The sequence below is a fragment of the Malus sylvestris genome, chromosome 12 (genome assembly GCF_916048215.2).
Source record: "Malus sylvestris chromosome 12, drMalSylv7.2, whole genome shotgun sequence".
In the NCBI taxonomy this organism is placed as follows: Eukaryota; Viridiplantae; Streptophyta; class Magnoliopsida; order Rosales; family Rosaceae; genus Malus; species Malus sylvestris.
Genome location: NC_062271.1, coordinates 28390692 through 28416654, shown reverse-complemented (window position 1 = coordinate 28416654; position 25963 = coordinate 28390692). Strand labels below are relative to the sequence as shown.

At 35.2% G+C, this 25963-nt stretch overlaps 2 protein-coding genes and 1 pseudogene across 3 annotated transcripts in view; all 3 read right to left on the bottom strand.

Moving 5' to 3' along the window:
- The window catches only part of LOC126594470 (ankyrin repeat-containing protein NPR4-like), a 93279-nt gene that overhangs the window by 46555 nt on the left and 20761 nt on the right, over positions 1–25963 (bottom strand). The gene's annotated exons all lie outside the window — the stretch shown is intronic.
- On the bottom strand, positions 4616–8459 carry LOC126594497 (uncharacterized; annotated as a pseudogene).
- LOC126594459 (ankyrin repeat-containing protein BDA1-like) overlaps positions 17760–25963 on the bottom strand; it is a 152002-nt gene continuing 143798 nt past the window's right edge. Inside the window, exons 1-2 of one of the 2 annotated variants that reach the window (XM_050260791.1) lie at positions 24813–25459; positions 17760–19133 (exon numbers count right to left, since the gene is read on the bottom strand). In XM_050260791.1, coding sequence (XP_050116748.1) covers positions 18120–19133; positions 24813–25430 — 1632 coding nt within the window. In that variant the 5' untranslated portion in view covers positions 25431–25459 and the 3' untranslated portion in view covers positions 17760–18119. Of the gene's footprint in view, positions 19134–24812; positions 25460–25963 lie in introns of those variants that run through there. The other variant, XM_050260790.1, reaches the window with a different exon arrangement.

Sequence of the window (25963 nt, the reverse complement as noted above, 5' to 3'; positions counted from 1 at the left end):
GGTTTTCAGTTTTAGTTTTAGATCGAAGCCCTAATATTAAGGGAATTTTAATGAAAAGCTCCTAGTACTGTTCACTTTAACGAAAAATCACATTTTTACACTAAAAAGTTAATCATGATACTATTCACTTTACCCTTTATTTTGTCATTATCGTTAAAACTCAAAGTTTTCAAACTCTTTTAATTAGTTTTCATTAATATTAATGCAATAATAGATTTTATGTAAGTTGAAATTAGTAATTGTTTATATTAAGAGATTTTAAATAAAATGCATTATTTATGAGATTAAAAATATTAACAAATAAATTATACTCTCATATATATATATATATATATATATTGTGTGTGTGTGTGTGTGTGTGTGTGTATAAAAACTTGAGAACATTCATCTCATCAAAGTAAAAAAAAAAATTATTGTACCAAAACATGCGTTCATTTGTCAAAAACACACAAAAAAAAAAAAAAAAGAAGAAGAAGAAGAAGAAGAAGAAAGATCTTAGACTTAATACCATTATTAAATTTCTTACAATAAACTTGACATGCATATATTATCAAATCAAAGAAATATAATGTACCCATTTAAGTTAAAAAAATGGATTAGTAAACAATTGACTGGATTTCATATTAAAAAAATGGGTACATTTAACATATAATGAATTTGTATATTTAAGAATGGGTCTATTATACGAATGGGTACATTTAAGATTGAAAAATTGAAAATTCTTTTTATAAAAAATTAATGGGTACAAACTTATTCTTATTCTTATTTTATTCTCATTTTAGAAATGTTTGAACTGAAAATTAATTAGGAGTTTAATAAGGTGTCAGTATTAAAACTCTAATCAATTACTAATTTTTATTTTAAAAAATTATGCAATTGACATGTAAATTCGTTAATACATTAATGTTAAGGATTTCGATCAAAATCTAAAAGCTGATAAAGTCTCAGTTATTGAACATTCGACAATCTCCAATGGATCATGCCATAAGGACATAGGCTATGTTTTAGCCTGAAATGGAACAAAACCCAACTACAATAGACGTATGGGCCAAAAAAAAAAAGGGAACCCACAAGGCCAAATTCAAGCCCTTTGGCCATCGGGCTGAGCATTTTGGAAAAATGATCATCTCCGGATCCCTTCTATCAAATCCACCAAGATCATAAATCCGGATCCTTGAATTTGATCAAACGGCTACAAATAGGACCCACTTTAAAAGTTATAATAATTTTAACTCAAGGGCCCGAATTTGTGTTAAGGAATAATCCAGACGAATGAAGAGGCACGGCCATTTTGGCCATCTCACTGTGCAGTTTAAGAAAAAGATTAAACAATAAAAAAATTGAAACATGTGTTTTCCCGTTATTTCGCCGTGTTTAGTACCCCCACCAATTAACTTTGATAAATTATCATTCATCTATAATATAGTCCGACAACAAAGTCTTATTTATAATTTGACTTGACTAAGTCATATCATTTCATAAAAAAAATGCATTTTTATCTTTACTATCACAGAATGTGTTGGTTTTATATGTTTAAGATAAATAAGAAAGGTTTGGTTGGATTGGTTTACAAAGAGAGAGGGATTGTTTGTTGCGTAAAAGGAGAGTTTAACTCTCTTTCAATTCTATAACGTAAATCTGAATATTATTATATTTTCAAGTCATATCTTATGCGATTAGTTTTTGTACATAGTATAAGTTAAAAACGTACTAACAGGAAGAAGACTATGTAAATTTTTGCTCTAATGATTGCATACATTTCTACTTCTATTCTAATCCGATATATATTAGACCGTTCCCGCAACCACTTATGGGCCAAGAAATTTTGAATATACCCATAACTTGCCTTCCTCTTTCAGTTTTGAAATTTAAATTTTAAGGTATGAGGGGTTTCGAACAGGGGCTTAAATTGGGTTAGGTTTTGTTCAATTTAATTTCTTTTTTTCTGGTTTTGGCTTCAATCTCTTTACTTATCAAAATTTTCATGAAATTTAAATTTTTTAAGTTTTGTCTTTTAAGTTTTGCCTTCTGTAACGAGAGATTTATGTTGGCCTTTTGGATTTCGGCATGGGAAAGTTCACTTATTTGTCTAATTAGATTGTGTATGCCTTCAATTCTTTATTTAATTGTTCTGTTTGAGTTCAAGTGTGATGATCTAAATTTTATTGTAGAGGGATATGGTACACGAGTATAATTTGAAACCAGTTATGGTTGATTGGTGGTGGGGAATTGTAGAGGGACATGGTACACATGAGTATACTTGGAATGGATACAAGAGTCTCTATTAGATGGTGCACGACCTTAAGCTAAAACTACATGCATGTTTTATATAAATACGTTTTTTTCACTTGCAGAAGCGTTTCCCTCTCAGGAGTTCAACATAGTTATATTCCTTGGCTTAAGCTTTCATCTTTCTTCCTTCTTTTTCCAAAAGAGCTTAATTTTGTACTCATTTTTTAAGAATTATATGTTGTGGAAAGTTTTAGGTGATCACGTTTGGAATTACAGCGGAAAGAAGTTTACATATAGTTTCACATTTGATATGTGACTTCCCTAACTGTGAACTCTATTACAGTTGACCGTACAAGAGAAACAAATATTTGTGAAAGATCTATAATGCATTTTGATTGATCAAGATCAATAGTATAAAACTGTATTTAGCCATTTATACTGTATCAGCATGAAGTTCGAGATCAGGCGTAGAGGATGAGTCATTAACATGAGAGAAAAAGATCATGATCAATCAAGAAGGGACGCATCTGACACGTCCAATTGAGAAAATTGGTCTCAATAAGCTTGAAAAATGTATAACCTTGAAAAAGTGAGCCATATTAGGTCCAGAAGAAGAGATGCAGCAGAACAGAGAGGAAGCCGTTGCCATGGAAGGAGAGAGGAAAAAAAAATTATGTGGGGCGAGTTTGCACAGTAGAGTTTCACATCCTTAATTTGTTGGTACCATATAGAAATTATATATGTGAAATGTTATTCTTATCATATTTTTATGCCACTTCATATGGCATATGATGTGGACATGCATATCATTTAAATTAATCAGAATTTAATTTAAATTGAAAACAATTTAATAAATCAATAATTAAAAAAAAGCTGGAATTAAATGGTGATTGTGGCATAGGATGAGTCTTCTCCTTCCTTCCCCGTTCAATCCTGCTTCTTCTCTCGTTTCTTCTTCCACGCCATTTTTTTTAGCCGCCTCCTAAGGAAGGAGAAGACTCCTCGTATACCACAATCACCATTTAATTCTAGTTTTTTTTTAATTATTGGTTTATTAATTTAAATTAAATTCTAATTAATTTAAATGGTGTGGCTGTTCATATCAGATGCCACATAAGGTGATATATAAATGTGGTATAAAAACATGGTAAGAATATCATTACCATCCATGGCAAGTTAGCAACTTTCGAGCCGTTTTTCGGCCAAACCACAGCGAGTTAGCCGTCGAGAAAGGTACTATTATCTTCGTCTCGTTGAGAAGTTGAGCATTGAAGAAGTTATGAACGTTTAAAGTTTATCCAGTTTCTGACGAGTTTTCCAATTTTTTCACGGACTAGTCACCTTTCAGGATATTTTCCGGTCATCTCCGGCAACCATTGGGCTTCCAAATAGGTATAATCTTATTCTATACTTTTCTATCTTTATTTTGATATATTATGGGTCAAATTTGGTTAAGAAACGATTGAATTACGAAGTTTTAAAAATTGCCCAAAGAGTTTTTAATGGAAGGATCAAAATCATGATTGGTGGACAATCTCATGGATCATTTCTATTGATTTTCAATCCCAGTAGCCATTTCTATTGATTATGCAAATCTTAAATATCATTTTGACTATTTAGTCTTATACTAGCAACGGCGCCCGCGCGATGCTGCGGGGTTTTAAATAGCATACATGTAGAAAGTTATATTTGCAACTTTGCTTAACTCAATCTATTTATAACTTTATGTAACTCAAGGAATAGATAAAAGTTTGTTTCCAATAGATCAACGCTTGAAGTTGCAAGACAAATAAAATAATCAATTTATGAGCAGTTGGAAGAATCATTATTTGTAAAAAAATTGTTGAGTTCAAAATGAGTGTAGTATTCCGTTCAAAAAAAAAAAAAAATGAGTGTAGTTGTGAAAATTCTATGCAACACTGTTGAAGAGATGTACAAAGTAGATCACAGAATATTTACATCACAGTAAACAAAGATGTTGGAAGTTGTTTATACATAAAATATTAAACTTGTACAATCCTGATACAAAAGATTAAAACCTGTTTACAGATAGACAAAAAATAATACAGTGATTGATTGGATTCTACCACTTGCATCTACCTCTCAAGTGGACCCAACATTTATATACAAAAAATTAATGAATGCTGGTTTATGTACATGCAAAAAATATTATGAAGTTCAGACCAGAGAGACATTTACATGGCAGACAAATATTATCAATATTGTTTGATACATATTAACAAAAAACGGTTAATGCGTTTCAGTATTGGAGATAGAGTTTGGGCACTGCATCGTTCATCCTTAAGCAAGCAAGCTAGGGAAAAGAAAGAAAATAATACAGCTAGATGGATATTAGATATATATCAAAATAAATGTAAAGCAAAAAAGGAAGCCATGTTTAAAATATAGCAACCTAGTTGGTTTTTTCAGGAGTGGAATCAGGTTTTCCGCTAGTTGGTGACGATTTCTTTTTGAGCAACTTGATTGGAACTTCATCAAACTCTTTTAGATCAACCTCTGAAACTTCTTCCGTTTCTCTATTTTAAATGGGCTACCAACATTAAATAAAATGAATAAGAATATTTAAATTATGTTTTGAAAAAAAGTTACGAAATAAACCTTTGCTCATTGCTGGTGAAAAGAGCCATCTTGATTGATTCCCTCTTCCGTTCATTCGATTGTTCAGTAGTTTCAGCACTTAAAGTAGAAGACGAAACCGTTGTGGAAGACCCTGTAATTTCTTTTGGTAAAGGCAGTGGAGTTGCTGGTTGCATGGTTGTATCGTCGGTTACATTGTGAATGATGAGGACATTGCTTGGATTTAAATTATTTCTTCTATTTCCAAACCGCAGATGGAAAATTTTCTTTTGCCCGATTAGTCTAAGAAATTCATTTGGTAATTGTTGATGGTCCACCAATCCCAGATTCAGAACCAAATCTTTGCAGCTCATGCCAAAAAGTTTTTCACCACATTTTCCAATTATCAAAGCATTTATCTCATTGGTTTCATCTTCGAGTATCAGATTGACCTTATACCTACATTTAAAAACCTAATTTAAGATCACAATGAAATATCCAAAACAAAAACAACCATGAGATATTTAGGTGTTTAAAAAAAATATTAATAGTGAGAATGAAAAATTATATACCATTGACAGAGCAAAAAATTAATTGATTCTAAACCGAAAACTGCAAAGTAATAAAAAATGAACTCATGGTATAGACAGTAACAAAATTGCAGCTCAATATGTTAACTATTACCAAGGTGTTGGAATTTGGTTTGGATGTTTTTGACAAATTAGTTGCGCCGTTGTTGGGTCCTTATGCATTTGTTTTACACAGCTGGGGCATGCACTATACCACCAAACGTAACGCGTGTCAAAACGCTTCACAGCTGCTCTACATAAAAATGTCTCGTCCTATAATATATTTTGTCATATATCTGTGAAACTGACAACAATCATATGCATTCTTTTTATTGAAGGTGTGAAATCACAGTTGCAAAATTTTAAGAGAACATTAAAAGGCATAATCAAGTTTTAAACCTTGTACAAATCTGGATCCATAAAAGCCAATTCATCAATTGTAACTTTTTTGGTAGTCTGTAGAAGTTTAGCTTCATTTGCCTAGTCTGAAGACGAAGGCAGTATTTTTAGAGATTCTTTGCAGTTGGAAAACCTGGATGATTTAAAAGATCACATTGCTTGAACAATATAGAAATAGCAAATGATAAATATATCGTAATTTTGTTCCAAGAATTAGAAATATACTTACACTGACTTGTAGGAATTGACTTCCGCGATGTCTGGATCAATGAAAAAAAGTGACGAACTGGTACTGTTTAAAAGAATCTTGCATGTGCATTGAAATCATGGCAGAAAAAAGGTGATGAAATACGAATCATGACGGATACAGTTTGAAATTTCTTTTAATAGCAGCATCATTGTTTGAAATTTCTTTTAATAAACTGATAATAGAATTAATTGGGACATGCAGTGGATTCTTGAGTAGAATGACTAATTGTAACAAACAAATATAATAAAATCCAACAATGGTTAAATACCAAAAGAATTTAAATGACTTAGTATGTACAGAGAAAAAAATAAGCATGCAAAAGATTAATTTTAAATTAAATGAAGTACCTAGGTAGCGTCTGACTTTTAAACTTGTGAAAACAACCACGACTGGCAGCGAAAACGCCTCTGTTGACAAAGAAGAAAAAGCTTCACCAATGTCTGCCCATAACGTAACTGTGAGTTCTTTTTTTCTGTGGATAAAAAAAATCGTAAGTAAAAATTTAAATTTTTACAACAGCAAAGGAACAAAGACCGAAGACAATTTAAGCTAATAACAATAAATGGTGAAAAATGACCTTATATTCTGAATGTGCACATCACATTTGTATGCAACCCTCTGATTAATCTGTTTTTCTTCCAAACGCTGAACGGCTCTTATACAACCAATAACATCTTATAATTTGATACATAAATATAAGCACATTGTTAAATACTACTTTGGAAAATAAATGCCAATGCATTTGAATGGATTTATATGCATAGACATTTTAACAATACCAGTAAGGATGTCAACCCTGTCCAAGCGAGGGTAAAGTATGTTGTAATCTTGTAGAAAGAACCGATGGTGAGAGATGGGTGGAAACACGCTAGCCAGTTTTTAAAATTTTGTTTTCTCATTAAACAAAACTTGAGTTTCATGCGGGACTACCTTGTATTGTCCCCTAATTTTAGTCGTACGGGAATCAATGATTTCATAGCAACCACCAGCTTCAATCTTCGCAACCATAACATCATACTCAACATCTGATGTAGACGCCTCAACGGCATCTTGCTTCACAATTTATCATGCCAAGACAAAGAAGGAAAAAAAGTTACAAAAGTAATTAAAAAATAAATAAAAATATAGATTAAACTATCAATAACACAAAGAACAACACATTTTATTCCCCAAGATCTAAAAAATAGGGGTGGAAAAATATTTTATGTCTAGTTAATTATTAGTATTACCGGCCTTGATTAAAATAATGAATCCATAATTTCTCACCATTTGATCAACTAATATACAGTTCAAAGCTGTATATTTTTTAACAGTGCCTGGGATTGTCGATTTCCATATCATGCATATCCGGATTTTGATTTTTTCTGCTTTCGGGTATGGTTTTAACCGATGAATAGGAGTTGGCTGTGTGTTTTCCATTTATCCTACAACAATGAAATTTACATAATACATCACAAATTTATCCAAAATCAAAAAAAAAAAAAAACACAGAAAAGAAAACTGAAATCATCATTTGTGATTATCCATCCATGTTTGGGAGGAAATATTTAACAGCTTAATTAATAACCAAAAGTAATAACAATGAGAATAGAGAACCTATAAAGTTAGAATTAAAAAAATTCAAAAAAATAAAAAAAATTAAAAGAAAAAAAAAGATCTAAAACCTACACCTAAACGGATTCCTGAGACAAATCAGTCAATAATTGGTTTTAATCTAGTCATTTATGTCCAGACAATCTTCCCCAGAACAGAAAATAAGGAAAATTAAGCGGAAAAAAAGAGAGAGAAAAAGACATACATGAAGCACAACCAGCATGAAAATGCCAACACAACAGCTGGGAGAACGAACAACACCGTTTCCTGAAAATACAAAACACAACCAAATCATACACTCATAATCACAACCACGACACAGAAAAAAAAACACTGAACACCATTTGCTAAAACTAAAATGAGAATCAAACCACACAATCACACTTAGAATCCCAACACATAAAGAAAACCGTACTATTCTATAAGTCTCACCCCCATAAAAAATCCAAAGGAAATAGTTAACTCTAAACCTTCAAAATCAGGTAAACCCAAATTCAAACAAAAAACCTAACTCTAAATACAAAATTAAAAACAAAAAAGGGCAACCAACTTGAAACCTTCAAAATCAACTACCCAAATTCAAACAAAAGGCCTACCTCTAAATACAAAATTATAAAACAGAGGCGAAAGAGAGAAGCAAAAAAACGAAAGGAATAAGTGAACGAAGAGAGGTGTGAAAACGAAACAAAAAGGGTGAAATCCTCTCAACAGAAACACTATCGATGATCAACACGTGGAAATCATGCAAGAGATGATCAACACGTGGTCTGCTCTACCCAATATATATGTATAAGATAAGAAAATCGGAAACGGAGAAAATGAAAGCTTGAGAGAGAAAGAAAGGAAGGCAGAAAAACAATGAAAGAGAGACGTGAGGGATGAGGGATGAGAAGTGGGGGTGACAGATGGGGAGAGGCAGAGAGCAGTGAGGGATGAGAGAGAGTGACAGTGTTGGGATGGGGAGTCTGGGTAGAGAAAATATTAGAAAACAAAAATCAAACACACTTTTTACATTTTTTAAACATTTTTTTTCTCTCGCACCAATTGTTTTATTATTTTTTATCCTTTTCAGTGTCAGAAATCATGTGCTTGTGCTTAACTCCTAACATTTTTTAATCCTATTTTTTTGTCCAATACAAACCAAATCCAAAGCTGATGAGAGACGCAAGGTAGGGAAGGACAAAACAGACTTCTTACTGTAGCAAAGTGTGAACAGTACGGGAACCAAAGCAGAAACCAAGAACAGTTCCGCCATTTCACTGTTGATGAACAGTGCTCGCTATTGCAGGATGAACAGTGGTTTTCTGCTGAGCTTTAGTATATAGATAATAGGCTTAATCGGATAAATGGTCCCCGTGATCATAAGGTATTCGGATGATAGCCCATGTGGTAAAAAAATTCAGATTTAAACCCCTGTGGTCACAGTCTATTAGGATTTAAACCTCTGTGGTCTAAGTCTGTTATGATTTATGTCATTCTGTCATTCCTCCATTAGGTTTAGGTTGGCCAAATCGGATAAATGATCCCCGTGGTCATAAGGAATTCGGAAGATAACCCCTGTGGTAGAAAAAATTCGGATTTAAACGCCTGTGGTCTAAGTCTATTAGGATTTATGCCTGAAATTAGAGGTTATGTCATTCCTTCGTTAAGCTTACAGGTGGAGCAGAATTTCTTTGAGTTTCTATCAATAAAAAATATCTTACAATAAAAAGGGGGAGAGAAGATTTCAGTTTATGGTAAAAAAAATCATTCATCTTAGTTATTTCACAAGAAGAAAAAGATGAAAACAGAGGATCTGTTGAATTTCAAATAGTTAGTTTCACTAATAGGATACGAAGACTTACTTCACATTTACAATTACACAAAAAAACTATTTATCTCAGAGAGGTTTACGTAAAATTATAGGAAAACGTCAACGATTACTGTCTTATTTGTCAAAGAAAAATAGAATATATATAAAGAATTAATTAATCGGTAGGACATTCGGAAGTCAAAAACTCGTTAATTTTATAAAGGCATTTTGAATTATTTGATTTATTAGATCTGGAATTTTAATGAATTATGTGATTTATTAGTTCCACCTGTAAGCTTAGCGGAGAAATGACAGAACTTTTATTTCAGGCATAAATCCTAACAAATTTAGACCACAAGGGTTTAAATCCGAATTTTTTTTACCACATGGACAATCTTCCGAATACCTTATGATCACAGAGATCATTTATCTGATTTTAACAACCTAAACCTAATGGAGGAATGACAGAAGGGCATAAATCCTAACAAACTTATACCACTGGAGTTTAAATCCTAACAGACTATGATCACAAAGATTTAAATCTGAATTTTTTTACCACATAGGCTATCATCTAAATACCTTATGATCACGGGACCATTTATCTGATTAGGCCTAGATAATAAGGAAAACTAATGAAAAGGGCTTGAAAATTTTGAGTTTTAATGATAAGGAAAAAATAAAGGGTAAAGTGAATAGTACCAGGATTGACTTTTTAGTGTAAAAATGTGGTTTTTCGTTAAAGTGAACAGTACCGGATGTTTTTCGTTAAAGTTCTCTAGATAATATGCTGACGCGCAATGGAAAAACACTGTTTCTTAGCACAGTGTAAAGATGGAGATGCCCCCTTTTTTGCGGCTGTTATTGCCCCCACTTAATTTGACAGCACAATAAAATTCCGATAATACTCCTGCCTACACGTTGGGGTGCCTTTCCTTTCATCCACACGCTTTACTGTTCCCAAGTGTGGATGCTTCCGCACCCTTTGATCCATAAGCACCTCTTCTTTTCGCTCCGTTTCGTTTCTCCTCCACCGCTGAGTTCTTGCTTCGGTAACAATCGGACACGTCCCCACACCTTTTCCTTCTTGCTGCAGTTAAGCTTTCCTCCTCCACCACCCAGTTCTTGCTTCAGTCCGAATCAATTTTACCACCCAAAAACCCAGATCGCTGTTGCTCATCCAAAACCCACACAGCCGCCACCACCACTTCATCCATCACCACGTTTTACAGATTCCTGTTGACTGAAGGTAAGCGAAAGTTGCCCTCTTCATATCCTCAAGTAAATTTGATTATCTATTCACAGTCCCCATTTTTTTTTCAAATTTATATCGATTGCGAAGATTTTAGAAGGGTGTATGCGTTTGGGTAATTTTCATACGCTTGAGGTAGAGCTTTTGTAGACAAATATTGGTTATCTGGCATTTGAATTGAATTGGTATTGATTTTTTTTTTTCATATAATTTTGGAACGATGAGATGGGCCATAGGTTGGCATATTTGAATGATGTATCGATCAGTTTATATATGTAATGATAATATCTATTATATGTACATAAAGAGAAAGAAATTGAAGGTTGTCGCAACCAGTGACAGCCTAACAGGTATTGGGCATACCTATTAGTTTCTGAACCACTTAGATTATAGCCGTCGGCGTCGTCCGAAAGCTAAATTTTTTCTGGTTTCAGAGGAGATACCGATGAGTTTTAAGTGTAAATTGTAACTAAGTTGGGAGATTGAGAGATGAGCCGAGGTGGGAGATAAGGAGAGCAGGAAGCAGGCAGCGCGGTGATTTTTTACGTGTTGAGAGGGAGGGTCGGGAGATTGAAATGTTGTGTGAAGGAATAATCCAGACTAATGAAGAGGCAAGGCATCTCACTGTGCAGTTTAAGAAAAAGAATAAACAATAAAAAAATTGAAACATGTGTTTTCCTGTTCTTTCGCCGTGTTTAGTACCCACACCAATTAACTTTGATAAATTATCATTCATCTATAATATAGTCCGACAATAAAGTCTTCTATAATTTGACTTGACTAACCCATATCATTTCATAAAAAAAAAAAGAAATGCATTTTTATCTTTACTATCTCAGAATGTGTTGATTTTATATGTTTAAGATAAATAAGAAAGGTTTGGTTGGATTGGTTTACAAAGAGAGAGGGATTGTTTGTCGCGTAAAAGGAGAGTTTAACTCTCTTTCAATTCTATAAGGTAAATCTGAATATTGTTATATTTTCAAGTCATATCTTATGCGATTAGTTTTTGTACACGGTATAAGTTAGTAAACGTAGTGACAGGAAGAAGACTATGTAAATTTTCTCTAATGATTGCATACATTTCTACTTCTATTCTAATCCGATGTATATCAGACCGTTCCCGGTTCCCGCAACCACTTCTGGGCGAACACGGTTCCCGCAACTGCCTCTGGTGCGTCTTCTACAACTCCGACATCGACGAGCTAGATAACTCCTTTGCCTGATAAGATTTTTAAGTTTTATCCTTTAAGTTTTGTCTTTTAAGTTTTGTCTTCTATGGTGTAATGAGAGATTTCTGTTGGCCTTTCGGATTTCGGCATGGGAAAGTTCACTTATTTGTCTAATTAGATTGCGTATGCCTTCAATTCTTTATTTAATTGTTCTGGTTGCGTTCGGGTGTGATGATCTAGATTTTATATGTTTGGAATTATTCACTTAACACCAATTTGTTACATTCAGGTCTCCACCCCACATTTAACAAGTTCAAATTCCATAGAAGTCGGTTCTGCAGATTGTGTCTGCAATTAGATTAGAGATCAACCGCGAAGATTGCTTTTGGGAAGGATCTGAAGCAGTTCTTCTCTGTATGTTTATTGCCATGTAGTTCTGTCTTTTCTAATTGATGTGTGTTCATGTTACACTGCGATTCATGATGATGTTTTAATTGTTTCTCAATTTGTAATTGTTTGTAAATAATGTGGCATATTTGAATTGCAATCTGTGTTTGTATGAAACGGATGGCATATCATGTTGCTGACTTAATTGTTTATCTTTTTCATATTAGCGATGGTGTTATGATCGATCAGGTGATTGCTGACCTGTGACTTTGTTTGGAGCTCACGTGGCTCCCATTGGATTCAGTATGCTTTAGCTGCTGCCAATCTATAGGTAAAGGTTAAATTTACATACAATTTTTTTTATTTTTCTTGATTGGAATTTGGTCTTTTTATTCATCCTTATCCCAAAGTTCTGTAATTTATGTAACTTTGATCAAAAGCCATGGTTTTTATTGCTGAAAATTGTTAACCTCAGTTTAGATATTCATTTGGTCATTAAAATGGCGTTTTGGGTTCCGTAACCGAACCCCCTTGCTCCTCTTTAACTCTAGAATCTTCAGAATATATGTGGGTTTTGCTTCGAATATGATAAACCCCTCTGGGTTCGTGAGCTAATACAGTTTTTGGGTACTAAGCCGAAATTTTGTTGGATAGGAACCCATAAACAAGTATGAGGAAGTATGTGAATCATTACTCAGCAAGGGTGATTGTAGAGGGATATGGTACACGAGTATAATTTGAAACCAGTTATGGTTGATTGGTGGTGGGGAATTGTAGAGGGATATGGTACACATGAGTATAATTGGAATGGATACAAGAGTCTCTTTTAGATGGTGCACGACCTTAAGCTAAAGCTACAGGCCTGTTTTATATATATACGTTTTTTTCACTTGCAGAAGCGTTTCCCTCTCAGTGGGCATATAATTGAGTTCAACATAGTTATATTCCTTGGCTTAAGCTTTCATCTTTCTTCCTTCTTTTTTCAAAAGAGGTTAATTTTGTACTCATTTTTCAAGAATTATGCGTAGTAGTTGTTAAATAGTTGTGGCATTTGAAAGGTCATGTAACTGACCTTAATGTGTTTTTTGGATTGAAAATTAGATGAGAAATATTGGAGAATGTAATTATAGAGATAACTTGAATTTCTACGTTTCTTGGGTATGATAGTTGCATTATTATGTTAGATAAAGTATATAACTAACGTGCTAAATTGTACTGATAATATTTGCAGAACGTGGAAACAATATTGCCTGGCTTCTAAATGTTCATCTTAGAGGCTGTTGATCTTATTAGTGTAGAGGAAGAAGTTCCGAAAACAGTTTGGAGTTTGGTTTTTACCAAGATTCATTATTTTTCCCTTGTATTTTCAATTTGCATGGTTTAAAAACCTTAAAAGTACCTAGAAATATGTGGTTTGGGAGTCTGGGACTGATGGATGTCTCCGGAGCTTAAGTGAGCATAATGTCAACAAACAAAATCTGAGGTGGTAAATCATATACCAACTACATAATTACAAAGGGTACCAGTTCCATTGGAGGTCATACCGATGCTTTTAGGTTGTTTTTCAAGGTTTTGGAATGAAATAACTTTTTTATCGTAAAGAAACAGAAGAGATGATAACAACTATATCAGAACTAACTTTTGTATGCAGAGCAGGTATAACACTGAAAAAAATGAGAGCAAAAATCTTTATATTTTCCAGACCTTTATGATAGGTGACTGACTTCACCATTCCGAGTGACAGAATTATGACCACAGATTAGTATGTCAAATCAATAACTAGCATAAATTAGTCAGTGCTTTTGTGATTTATTTGCTTTTGGATTGTGGATTTGGTTCAAATTTTTTGGGTTGCATTTTATGGTTCTTGCCTAATTGTTATTTAATTAATTAATTATTATTTTTTTGGTTGGATAGGTGCTGTTGTCAAATTTTGTGCATCTCTTTTTAGAAGCAACTCATAGGTGCATTGTACAGGTTTGTCGTATACTCATTTTTTATAAACTATGCATGGTATTTGTTAAATACTGTGGCATTTTAAAGTTCTTGCTTATGTGACCCTGATATGATACTGTGTATTCGCTTTATTTAATTACAATTTAGGTATGATGGAAAATAAATTTGCTTTATGCGTGTTTCATTTTTTCTTCTTCTCAGATATCAATCTATCGGTTTTTGGCTGGTGTAGCTATCGCTTTGTTCTTTGGATTTTACAATTTCTACACATGATGCAAAAAAGAACTAGGAATAACAAAAGGAATCAGATGCTACAAAATGATAGTAATTTTCGCACTCCAATTGGAATTGAAATGTTTACCGAAATTTCTTGGGGGACTCCTACTACATGGTTTGTATCGCGCTTGACCAAGCCTGAAACTACAAGTAAGCTTCAAGTGAAATTGATACATTACCTTGTGCATCTCCACCAGTTAAAGATACCACCCCTGGATGGAGGAAGAGTACTTCCAGAGAAGATGCCACATCTACCTATGAGACAGATAAGGCAAGTCAAGACGACACCACACTCCGATACTTAGAAGTTTCGTGATTACGAGATCATTCTCCCACAATATTTCCTAATGTCATTTGTACTAAATCATTCACTTGTACTCACTAAATGAGAGCTTGAACCTATGTACTTGTGTAAACCCTTCACAATTAATGAGAACTCTTCTATTCCGTGGACGTAGCCAATCTGGGTGAACCACGTACATCTTGTGTTTGCTTTCCTATCTCTATTCATTTATATACTTATCCACACTAATGACCAGAGCAATCTAGCGAAGATCACAAAAAGCGATCGTTTTCGCTACCTAGGATCTATCTTGCAAGAGAACGGAGAATTAGATGGAGATCTCAACCATAGAATACGAGCTGGATGGAAAGAGTGCATCCGGCGTGTTGTGTGACCGTCGTAGGCCACTGAAGCTCAAGGGAAAATTTTATAGGACGGCAATAAGGCTAGCGATGTTGTATGGCACAGAATGTTGGGTGGTGAAGCATCAACACGTACACAAAATGGGTGTAGCGGAGATGAGGATGCTTCGTGGGATGTGTGGGCACACGAGAAAGGATAAGATTGGGAATGAGGATATCCGAGGTAAAGTAGGAGTAGCCGAAATTGTAGGAAATATGAGAGAAAATCGGCTCCGGTGATTTTGAACATGTGCAAAGAAGGCCGACTGACGCTCCGGTTCGAAGATGTGACTACGGGACAGAGGTTCAGGGCCGAAGGGGTAGAGGAAGACCTAGGACAACTTTGGAAGAGACTCTAAGAAAAGACTTAGAGTACTTGGATCTAACGGAGGACATGACACAAAACCGAGCGCAATGGCGTTCTAGGATTCATATAGCCGACCCCACTTAGTGGGAAAAGGCTTTGTTGTTGTTGTTGTTGATGATGAGCGTATGTTACCTGAAAGCCTTACATTTGCCAAACAGTTTTGTGATGCAACAAGAGTGCGATTCTCACGCTTCAGATATAGATGGCCTTAAAAAAATTTCTGAAGCCCAAAAAAAAAAAAAGATTACGCATCCTGCAGCAATATGAATACAGCTGAAGCAACTGTAGATGAGATTGAATTTGAAAATTTTAATCAGATGGATAGGGTTGGTCAAGCCTTCTTTCAGAGAAGCAGGGTAAGTATGTCATCTTTTTCGCTTACAGTTTTTCTATTAACTTATAATTGTGTTGTTCTATTACTGATAGGTTACATTTGTTTTATTATATTACTTAAATTCAGTTATAGTAGTTTCCCTTTCATACAATTTAATCCAACTTAATATTAGTCGACTTTGAGTAGGTCCTAATAATCCAACACGTAAATACTTAATAATCCCACCTTTAACTTAAATATTTGTTACAATCCTTTCGTTTTGTAGAAATATAAGTACAAGGTAGACAATTTTTTCTTCATTACGAACATTTAGTTCAATCCAAAACTAAAGAACATTACTATCTTGACTTATGTATCTGAAGCTAATGTAATGTTGAATATTTTCTTTTCCAAAATTAGGTTTGGATACTACTTAAACGTAGGAGATTGAAAAAAGGATATTCAGTTGCTGTTGGCCTCGCTGTAAGTTTGGACAAACTTTAATTTCGATACTCATAAGCACACTTTTATATACTAACAATATGTATATTTTACTTTCACGTTTGCAATACAATGAGCATATTTCTATCCACCATTTGGAATCTTTTTACTCGAACAAGTAGATTAGAAACCGAGTGCGATGAAGTTGGAAACCCAAAGTAAATGGATCTCGTAATCAATTTGGTGGTTTCCAGTGCATATTGCTTTGCTTGAATGGTCAGAAAATCCTTTCATTATACTATCTATATTCAGTTATAATACTTTCACTTGCGTATGATGCAATGAAATAGAATATTAGTTGAACTAGAAACGATTCTAATTATCCAAACATCAGGTTGGGTGCCACTTTAAATATAGGAAAATTGAAAAAAAGGATCTTTGGTTGCTGTTTTTGGATTTGACAATATTGGCTTCACTGTAAATTAGAACAAACTTTAATTTCGATACATACATGCACATATTTATATACTAACAATGTACATCTTACATTTGCAATTCACTATTTGAAACCTTTTCAGTAGAACAAGAAGATTAGAGTCCAAATATGAAGATTTTGAGACCCAAAGTAATCGGATCTCATGATCGAATTGGTGGTTTTCTAAGCATATTACTTAATGATACGGTGAGAAAATCGTTCAGTTATCTATGTTGACTTACAGTACTTTCACTTTCATACAGTTGAATACAAGTCAAATAGAATATTAGTTGACTTAAAACCGATTCTAATTATTCAACGTAGAGCTACCTAATAATCTTACCTGTAACATACATATTTATTAAAACCGATTCTAATGTAATGTTGAATTATTTTTTTCCAACATCAGGTTTGGGTGCCACTTTAAATGTGACAAAACCGAAAATGAATCATCAATTGCTCTTGCCTCGCTGTAAGTGTGAACAAACTTTTTTGATCCCAAATTCTTTATTATTTATGCTTATACATGCTTTGTTAAGATTGCTGAAATTGCAAGAATTTTATGCAGCGTCACAGATGACTCGGCTTGACTTCAATACCAAGAGGTTTAAAAAAGGTATTTATGATATTGTCATATTGATTCACCATGATTTAACAGGTAGAACTTGGAAATTAAACAAGCACAATCTCAAATCAGGATTTAGTTTTGAATTTTTGTGCAGGTGCATTTTGCCACATCACCAACATCTACTACTACACATTAGGGACAATTAAACAAGCACGTTGTAGAATCCATAAAAAAATCATGTAAATTGTATATAGTTAGGAATTAGAAATTAGCTATTTTGATGGTACATAGGCTCGTAATGCAAATCCAATAGAATCAAAATGAAACTGAAAGACTTATTATACCATGTGAATTAAGTTGCTTTGATTAATTTCTGAAGTATTTAGAAGTGGCTTTGATAGATTGTGGGTTACGATTCCAAAACCCACTGCGAAGCGTGGGCATTTTTGCTAGTGATAATTCTATTCATACCACAAAGGATTATATATACAAGCATGTATGCTTGACAATTAAAGATCTTTACAAATAAGAAATACAATCAAAGTCAAGTTACAATATTAATTCCTAAATCTTAAGAGAGATTATTTCCTACTTCTCCAAGTAGCTATCATCCTGCATCAATGACAACACACACTTCCACTTTGCATAGCAGATGGATTATTTATCATAACTAAACGACACCCTTGAATTACCAACCCAGTGGATATCAAGAAAGCGTCATTGACCAAGTTCATTACCCCAAACCCAAATTCCTACATGCGTACAGGGTGTCTGACCTAGTTAATTATTGTCTCAAGCTAACAGACCGCGGCGGAGTAATTACACAACCGCAGGCGAATCAATCTCTTCAAAACGCGTTGCATCGTTACATGAAAAGGAGCCAGTGGTGATCATGTTCTTGAGACATGATTTTGACCTGTAGTACATGGGCCGCAACCGCTTCGTCACCCAAATAAGAAACCGAATAGTGTGTATTACACCGACTATGCCCAGCAAAGCAATCCAAATATAAATGAATGTCACGTAAATGGGTGTAGGATCTGTATATGAATACAAACCAGTGTCATCAGGGACGATCATATACAACGCATTTAGGTAGGTGACTGCCAAGAATGTGAGACTGACGCACATGGACATCGATAAGAGCCACATGCACAACCGATTGTGGAGAGGAAATCCACTAACGAGCAAAAGGGTGACACTCAAAGAAGCAAGGAACGAGATGATATTGGATGTTATGAAACTGAGGAAGTAATCTGGCGAAATGTAGCCTAACACTGCAGTTCCAGCTACACATGGACTCTCTTCAGTGCAAACTGTTATTGAAGAACTGTTTCCAACATAAGTATCGGTAGGGTAACTAGAGTTGGTATTATTATCTTGCCAAACACCTCCGGGTGGGTTGACTGCGGTTTGAAAAGTCATGGTCGAGATCATCGTAGCCACAACCATCAGCATGCCACGTGTCTCCACCACCCAATTACTCGGATATCTCAACCATTCCATAAATTTTATCCAGCACCTCCTTGCTGGCTTTGATCCCTTTTCCGACGACGCTACTCGTTTGTGAGGCTTCTTTTTCTTCTTTACCCTTCTTGGATTTGGTGATACAACAGCAGCAGCGGCAACATGTGTGTTAGGCTTATCATTTTCATTATTTTCCCTTCTGATTAATCCTTTTTCTATCAAAATCTGTTGAATTTCTAAGCTTCTGCTAAACTCATCTCTTGCAACGCTGCTGTACTCTAAGATATCTAACATGGTCAGAGACATCCCGTTCACACCAGTTGCTTCTGCTCTTATAGCATCAACGTCAAGCAGGTAACGTATAGTCTGTAAATAATACACAACACTATTAATTTGGTGGATATTATGCTCCTAAGGGGAGCAAACAAAAGAAAGTACACATAAATTTGGGTTAATCTCAATTTACTACTTTTAATTTTCTTGATTTTCTACCTTTGATATGTCTAATTTTTTTTCGTCTTAGTTTAGTACTTAATTAAAGTTATAATTCTAGAACAGTTTTACAAATCCGTTAAGTTTTTCGTCAAAAGTTTCGTTAACTGATGATGTGATTCTCATGTGAACAATAACTGCACGTCACGTATCAATATGGGCCCAGATGGTTATAAAAAAAATAAAAAAAAAACTAAAAACCTAAAAGGGTGAAGATCATTTAAAAGAAGAAGGAAGTCGTGCAGCTGACCATGAAGGTCTCCGACGACCACCACGGTAGATTCCAGGCCTAGCTGATCGACGTTTGGGATCTTGGATGTGCAGAGGATCAAGCTATCGACAACCTCTATGGGAAACACGTCGGGCAATTGGGTCGGGTCCAGATTTCTAGATGCCCAATAAAAAACAAACCTGAGGTTCCTAACCCATTCGAGACTAAGCTTTCCGTCGGCCGGCCAGCCAACTGGGGTTTTCGGATTAGGCTTTGGCTACGATGGGTTGTCTTCGGATTCGAAGTTGGTGATAGCGGAAGATGCCAAATCGATGACCGCCAACAGTTCTGCTGCTAATACTTCTTGCAACTTTTTGAGATGCAGATGGACGGAATTCTCTTTTATTCCGGTTGAAAGGGAGGTAAGGGAAGGGAGTGAGCTGCAGATCTGGGGAACGGAAACCCATATGCAGCACAAAAAGGAGTGGATTCATTCTACCGCTGCCCCATGTGCAGTCGAAGGGAGGGAGATAGAGGCTCGAATTTGGTCATCTGCGATTCCTCCTCAATGTTTATCAGATAACTTATGGGGGTGTAGTAAAATGAGGATTTTAAGGAGTAGGGATTCTAATCCTTCTTTTTTTCTTTCCCTTAACTCCTCTCCTATATGAACGATCACGGATAATCCACAATAACATCTTATATTAATTTTTTGTAAAGAGAAATAAATAAAATAGAGAATGTGAAAGGAATATATAGAAAGGGATGAAAAGAGGATGTAAGATAATCTTTAGTCCGAATTTTAAAACATTTTAAAAGATTTTAAAATTATGGTGTAGTCAAATAAGATTTTAAAAAAAAAGAAAAATTAATGAAAAGAACTTCAAAACTTTGAGTTTTAACCAAAAATCATCTATTAACTTTATTTAATGATAATGACAAAAGAAAAAAAATAAAAAAATACATAATAAAAGCTTGTCGTTGTACAAAGAATAACTTCCACTCTCAGACAACAGCTCAATCCACCCCAAGGTAGCATTTTCAACCACCGCAAAGATCGATATCCTAACTCCAAACCCTTGCGCTATTGCTCTCCGCCATTGTTACGCCAATATCGGAAGCGTCAGAGCTCAAAAACCAGACCCAGACAGAAATCATACACGAAAGATTGATCTTTTAGGCGAATTTGATGGAAAGATATCGAACCGAATGGAAATTAGGGATTTTAGGAGATAGAGAGAGGGGAAGAGAGGAGTGAGAAATTGGGAAGGGGGATTAGGGGGGGGGGACGGAATCGGATACGATACGAGGAGTGTTGGAAAGAGCGGAGGAAGTGGAGGGAGAAGAGTGTGTGGAGAGAGAGAGAGAGAGAGAGAGTTTTTGGTTTGGGGATTGGAATGGTGTGCAAAGCGAGGAGTAATTGGTCGGTCCCACGTCAGTTAATGTTAGTTGGTGCCTACGAGTCTACGACCTTATTCGCCACAGCCATCTATAACAGTCCCTCCTCCTATGGCTTATTCATAGTGTAAGGGTGCAAGCATCATCCAAAGCCTATTCATATTCGTATTTATATTGGTAGTTGTACTTAGACTGAACAAAACATTACGAACTAATCAATTGTTGAGGAAAAATGATTAATTTTGAGACATTTGATTTAAGAAGCATTACTTGTTTTGGTTAGTTAAAATTATTTTTCGTAAAGAAATCACAATTCAAATGAGAAAGGGAAAAAAAAGACATATTTGATTGGTTTATATTTCCATATATATATATATATATATATGTTTATGTCTTTTTCAAATTGTGCACTGAGAAAAAAATTTATATTGTAGGAGTAAAAAAAGAAATCCTAAGAAATACATGAAAGAAATCCATATAAATCCATAAAAATCTATAATAGAAATTCATAATAATTTATCAAAATCCATATGGAATTGTAGAATCTATTAAAATCATTTGAAATCTGTTACTTAAAAAAATTCATTAAAATCATTTGAAATGCAAATTGACTACACCCATTTAGTTTTTTTATTTTTTTTTATTTTAGTTTTTTTATTATTTGAATTTTTTTAATATTCACGTGTGCCATGTTGACATGTAGCGCTCAATCAGTATCCACGTGAGTGCCAAGTCATCAGTTAACAGAGGTTCTTACGAAAAACTTAACGGATGTGGCAAAGTATCATAGAATTATGATTTTAGGTATCAAATTGAAACGAAAAATAAATGTTGAAAATTAAAAAACTTCAGAGTAGTAAACTAAGATTATTCCCGTAAACTATATAAAAAGGGGAACAAACAAAAGAAAATTTACACGTGAACATACCTAAACTACCTATTAATAGTACCCTAGTTGTCAACCAAAACTTTATGAAATTAGTATTTTAACCCACTTATAAAAACTAAACAAAAATAAAAGGGTTAATCTCAGTTTACTACTCTGAAATTTATTGGTTTCAACATTTGGTACAACAAGTTTTTTTCGTCTCAAATTGGTACATGAAGTCATAATTTAGGAATATTTTCATATATCTGTTAAGGTTGTTAAATCAGTCATTAACTAGTGACGTGGCACCCATGTAGACAATGACTAGGCACCATGTGTCAATGGGGCTCACATGAAAATTAAAAAAATAATAAAAAGTAGAAAAAAAAAAACCCATCGTCTTCTACCTTCCCTGATCCTACCCAACCATTCCTCCATTCTCTCCTCTGCACTCACCCAAACCTCTCTCCCTAAAACGTGCACGATCTAAAACCCTCATGGACCAGCGAAGATGAACAGGATCGCGGTGAGATCGATGGTCGGCGGTCTGCGCGAAGCCCGGAACTACGCCGCTGCATTTCCATAGCGGTCGTTGTCACATCCCGGCCTTGGCCCCCACCACATCCCGGGTTCGACTCCACCGTAGCACGATATTGTCCACTTTGGGCCCCAATCAAGCATGTGCCCAGGCCCCGACCACATCCCAGGCTCGACATGTGCCCAGGCCCCGACCACATCCCAGGCTCGACTTTATCATAGCACGATATTGTCCGCTTTGGGCCCCGACCACGCCCTCACGGTTTTGTTTCTGGGAACTCAGACGAGAACTGCCCAGTAGCTCACCCATCCTAGGATTGCTCTCGCCCGAACTCGCTTAACTTTGGAGTTCCGATGGAACCCGAAGCCAATGAGCTCCCAAAAAGCCTCATGCTAGGTAGAGATGAGAATATACATATAAGGCTTACAAGATCCACTCCCCTGGGCGATGTGGGATGTTACAATCATTGCTAGGCTGTTGGACAGCGCCAAGTTCCTGAACCGTCATAGCAACGACGGTTTTAGCAAATCGGCTTCGAAGTTTCTGGGTTTTGTCTTCTTAAAACCAAAGTGTGAAGGTTTGAGCTTCAATCGAAGCTCTGTCAATGACATGGCTAGGTTTTGTATTAGAGAAATTGGAGGTTTGGTTTGTTGATTAAGGGATGTGTGGCTATGATTCTCACGAGGGGAGGGGGTAAGGTAGGAGAGAATGAAGGATGGTTGGCTGGGATTGGGGTGGAGGGGTGGGGGAAAGAGGAAAGGGATCATCTCCAGATCCTTTCCTCCTAATCCACCAAATCAAGGAATCTGTGCTGTTGAAATTTGATTTAACGGTTACAAAAATGGGCTCACTTTAAAAGTTATAATAACTTCAACCGTTGGATCAAATTTCAATGGTTCGGATCCCTTGATTTGGTGGATAGAGCATCTCCAAATGAGATGTTAAATATAGTATGTCAAAATTTTATTTGATGGCTGATGTGGCAAATTGAATACAAGTGCTAAATTATATTCTTTTCCGATGGATGTGTCAAATATTTATTTTATTATTTTATTGGGCCTAGAGTTACATTAACAATTAAAAAATAATCAAAATTAGTTTTAGTTTTTATTCTATTGGTTGTTAATGGGATCCATGCATTAAAAATTACATTAAATATATTTGACTCATTCTTTGTTTGCTGTAAAAAAAGGCAGCTAGAAAGCAATGAGTCAAATGACTCACATGCCACATCATATATGGCATATCCTTTGGAGAGCACTTAAATGTCTTTTAATCCTATTTGGCATATTTGACATCTCCTTTGGAGATGGTCTTAGGAGGAAGGGATCTAGAGATGATCCCTTTTCGGGAAAAGAGATAGGATATGGTGGTTTTTTTTTTAATTTCCACGTGGGCGCATTTTGACACATGGCGTCCAATTATTGTCCACGTATGCACCACGTCACCAATTAATGGTTGATTTAACACTAACCTTAATGGATGTATGAAAGTGTCCTAAAACTATGATTTCATATACCACTTTGGCAGTGTGGGAGTTAGAAATTTATGTCAGGAGGGGCCTTTAAACTAAATGCAAGAAATTAAAAAATATATATATATAGTAATATAGTTAATTGGAGAACAATTAAAAGTCAATTTTTCTAGCTTTTTAGTTAAAGTCAGAGCTTTAAAATTGAGATAAAATTTAGTATTGAGATGGTTATGTTATAAAAATAGAGCTTGTTTACAAGTTTTGGTAAAAAAGGATTTCATATGTTAGATTCAAGTAAAAATTAAGGTTATGACTAGCTCAAAAACATTGTAAGATATTTCTTTCAACATAACGTAAAAATTTAAGGTTATGACTAGCTCAAAAATATTACAAGATATTTCTTTCAACATAACTGAATCTTATTCTCGAATATATAAACTGATAAAAAAGGTAGAAGGTTTTTGGCTGTGGACCATCTATTATTGGGAGTTTTAAAATCATTGGCGTCAGCAAGTTTCGAAAAATGGACCTCGTGTACAACCAAACTCTACTTAACCATTACACCACATACTTCTATCGTTATGTTAAGTGGACAACACATATATGACTGCAAATTCCAGGATGGGCCTCGCCCACTACACTTTAGGATGAAAAAACTTGATATACCAAATTTTAAAAACTAAGAAATTTCAGGTCAATAAACTGAGATTAACCTAAAATAAAAAATTTGGGCAATTTAGTAATTACATAAACATAAATTTTGCTATTTTTACTCACATCCAAGTTAGTATAGCATGATGTATTTAAAACTCAAAAAAAAAAAAATTTGTTAAATAAAAAACTTACAAATAAAATAAAATAATAAAAAAAAAAACTGCTCATCATTATACCAATTTTCGTAACTAATTTTTTTTTTAAAATTTTAAAAAACTAGTTACACTTCATAATAAAAAACAAAACAAAATAAAATTGTTCACACAGTGTGGGCATCTGCTAGTATTAATTAATATAGTAAAAAAACTAAGAATATCCAGTATAGAAAATGGAAATATATATATACGTACCTTAATTTGCCTTAGCATCAAAGCTAAGTGCAGGATGGTCACACCACCATCACAGCCAGCTCTTGAGTTGAGGAACTCACCATTTCTGTCGTCTCTTTCAACCAACAGTCTATCAACCAACAGTTTCAAGCACTCTAACTGGTTGTGTGTAATACACAAGTGCAAAACTGTTTCTTTCGATCTGTTTTTAACTTTGTCATAAATGGACTCAGGATTTTTATCAATCAACTTCTGGAGCACCTCAACTTCTCCTCTCATGGCTGCATAGTGAAGAGGGATTCTTCCATTTTCATCAAAATCCGAGCACGCACCAGCGTAAACAGATAACAAAGCTTCGACGGTCTCGTTGTGGCCCTTAGCAGAAGCCAAGTGCAGGGGCGTGCGTCTATCGGCGTCCACCCCCTCTGCAAGTTTGGGATTGTTAGTGCAAAGGGCTTTGGTAAACTCAATGTGGCCGTGCAAAGCCGAAACATGCAAGGGGGTTCCGGTTATGCCGGTCTGCAGGGATATTCTCCATAGAATGTCTGGGTCTTTTTCGATCAACCTGTTTAAGGATTCTACACTCCCGGTTCGTGACGCCTCGTACACTTCATCTTCATCATGCCGTGTGATCTCCATTGTTTTTTTTTTCTCTCTTCCTGAACTTTGCTTCAACAACAACAACAACAACAACAACAAAGCCTTTTCCCACTAAGTGGGGTCGGCTATATGAATCCTAGAACGCCATTGCGCTCGGTTTTGTGTCATGTCCTCCGTTAGATCCAAGTACTCTAAGTCTTTTCTTAGAGTCTCTTCCAAAGTTTTCCTAGGTCTTCCTCTACCCCTTCGGCCCTGAACCTCTGTCCCGTAGTCACATCTTCGAACCGGAGCGTCATTCGGCCTTCTTTGCACATGTCCAAATCACCGGAGCCGATTTTCTCTCATCTTTCCTACAATTTCGGCTACTCCTACTTTACCTCGGATATCCTCATTCCCAATCTTATCCTTTCTCGTGTGCCCACACATCCCACGAAGCATCCTCATCTCCGCTACACCCATTTTGTGTACGTGTTGATGCTTCACCGCCCAACATTCTGTGCCATACAACATCGCTGGCCTTATTGCCGTCCTATAAAATTTTCCCTTGAGCTTCAGTGGCCTACGACGGTCAC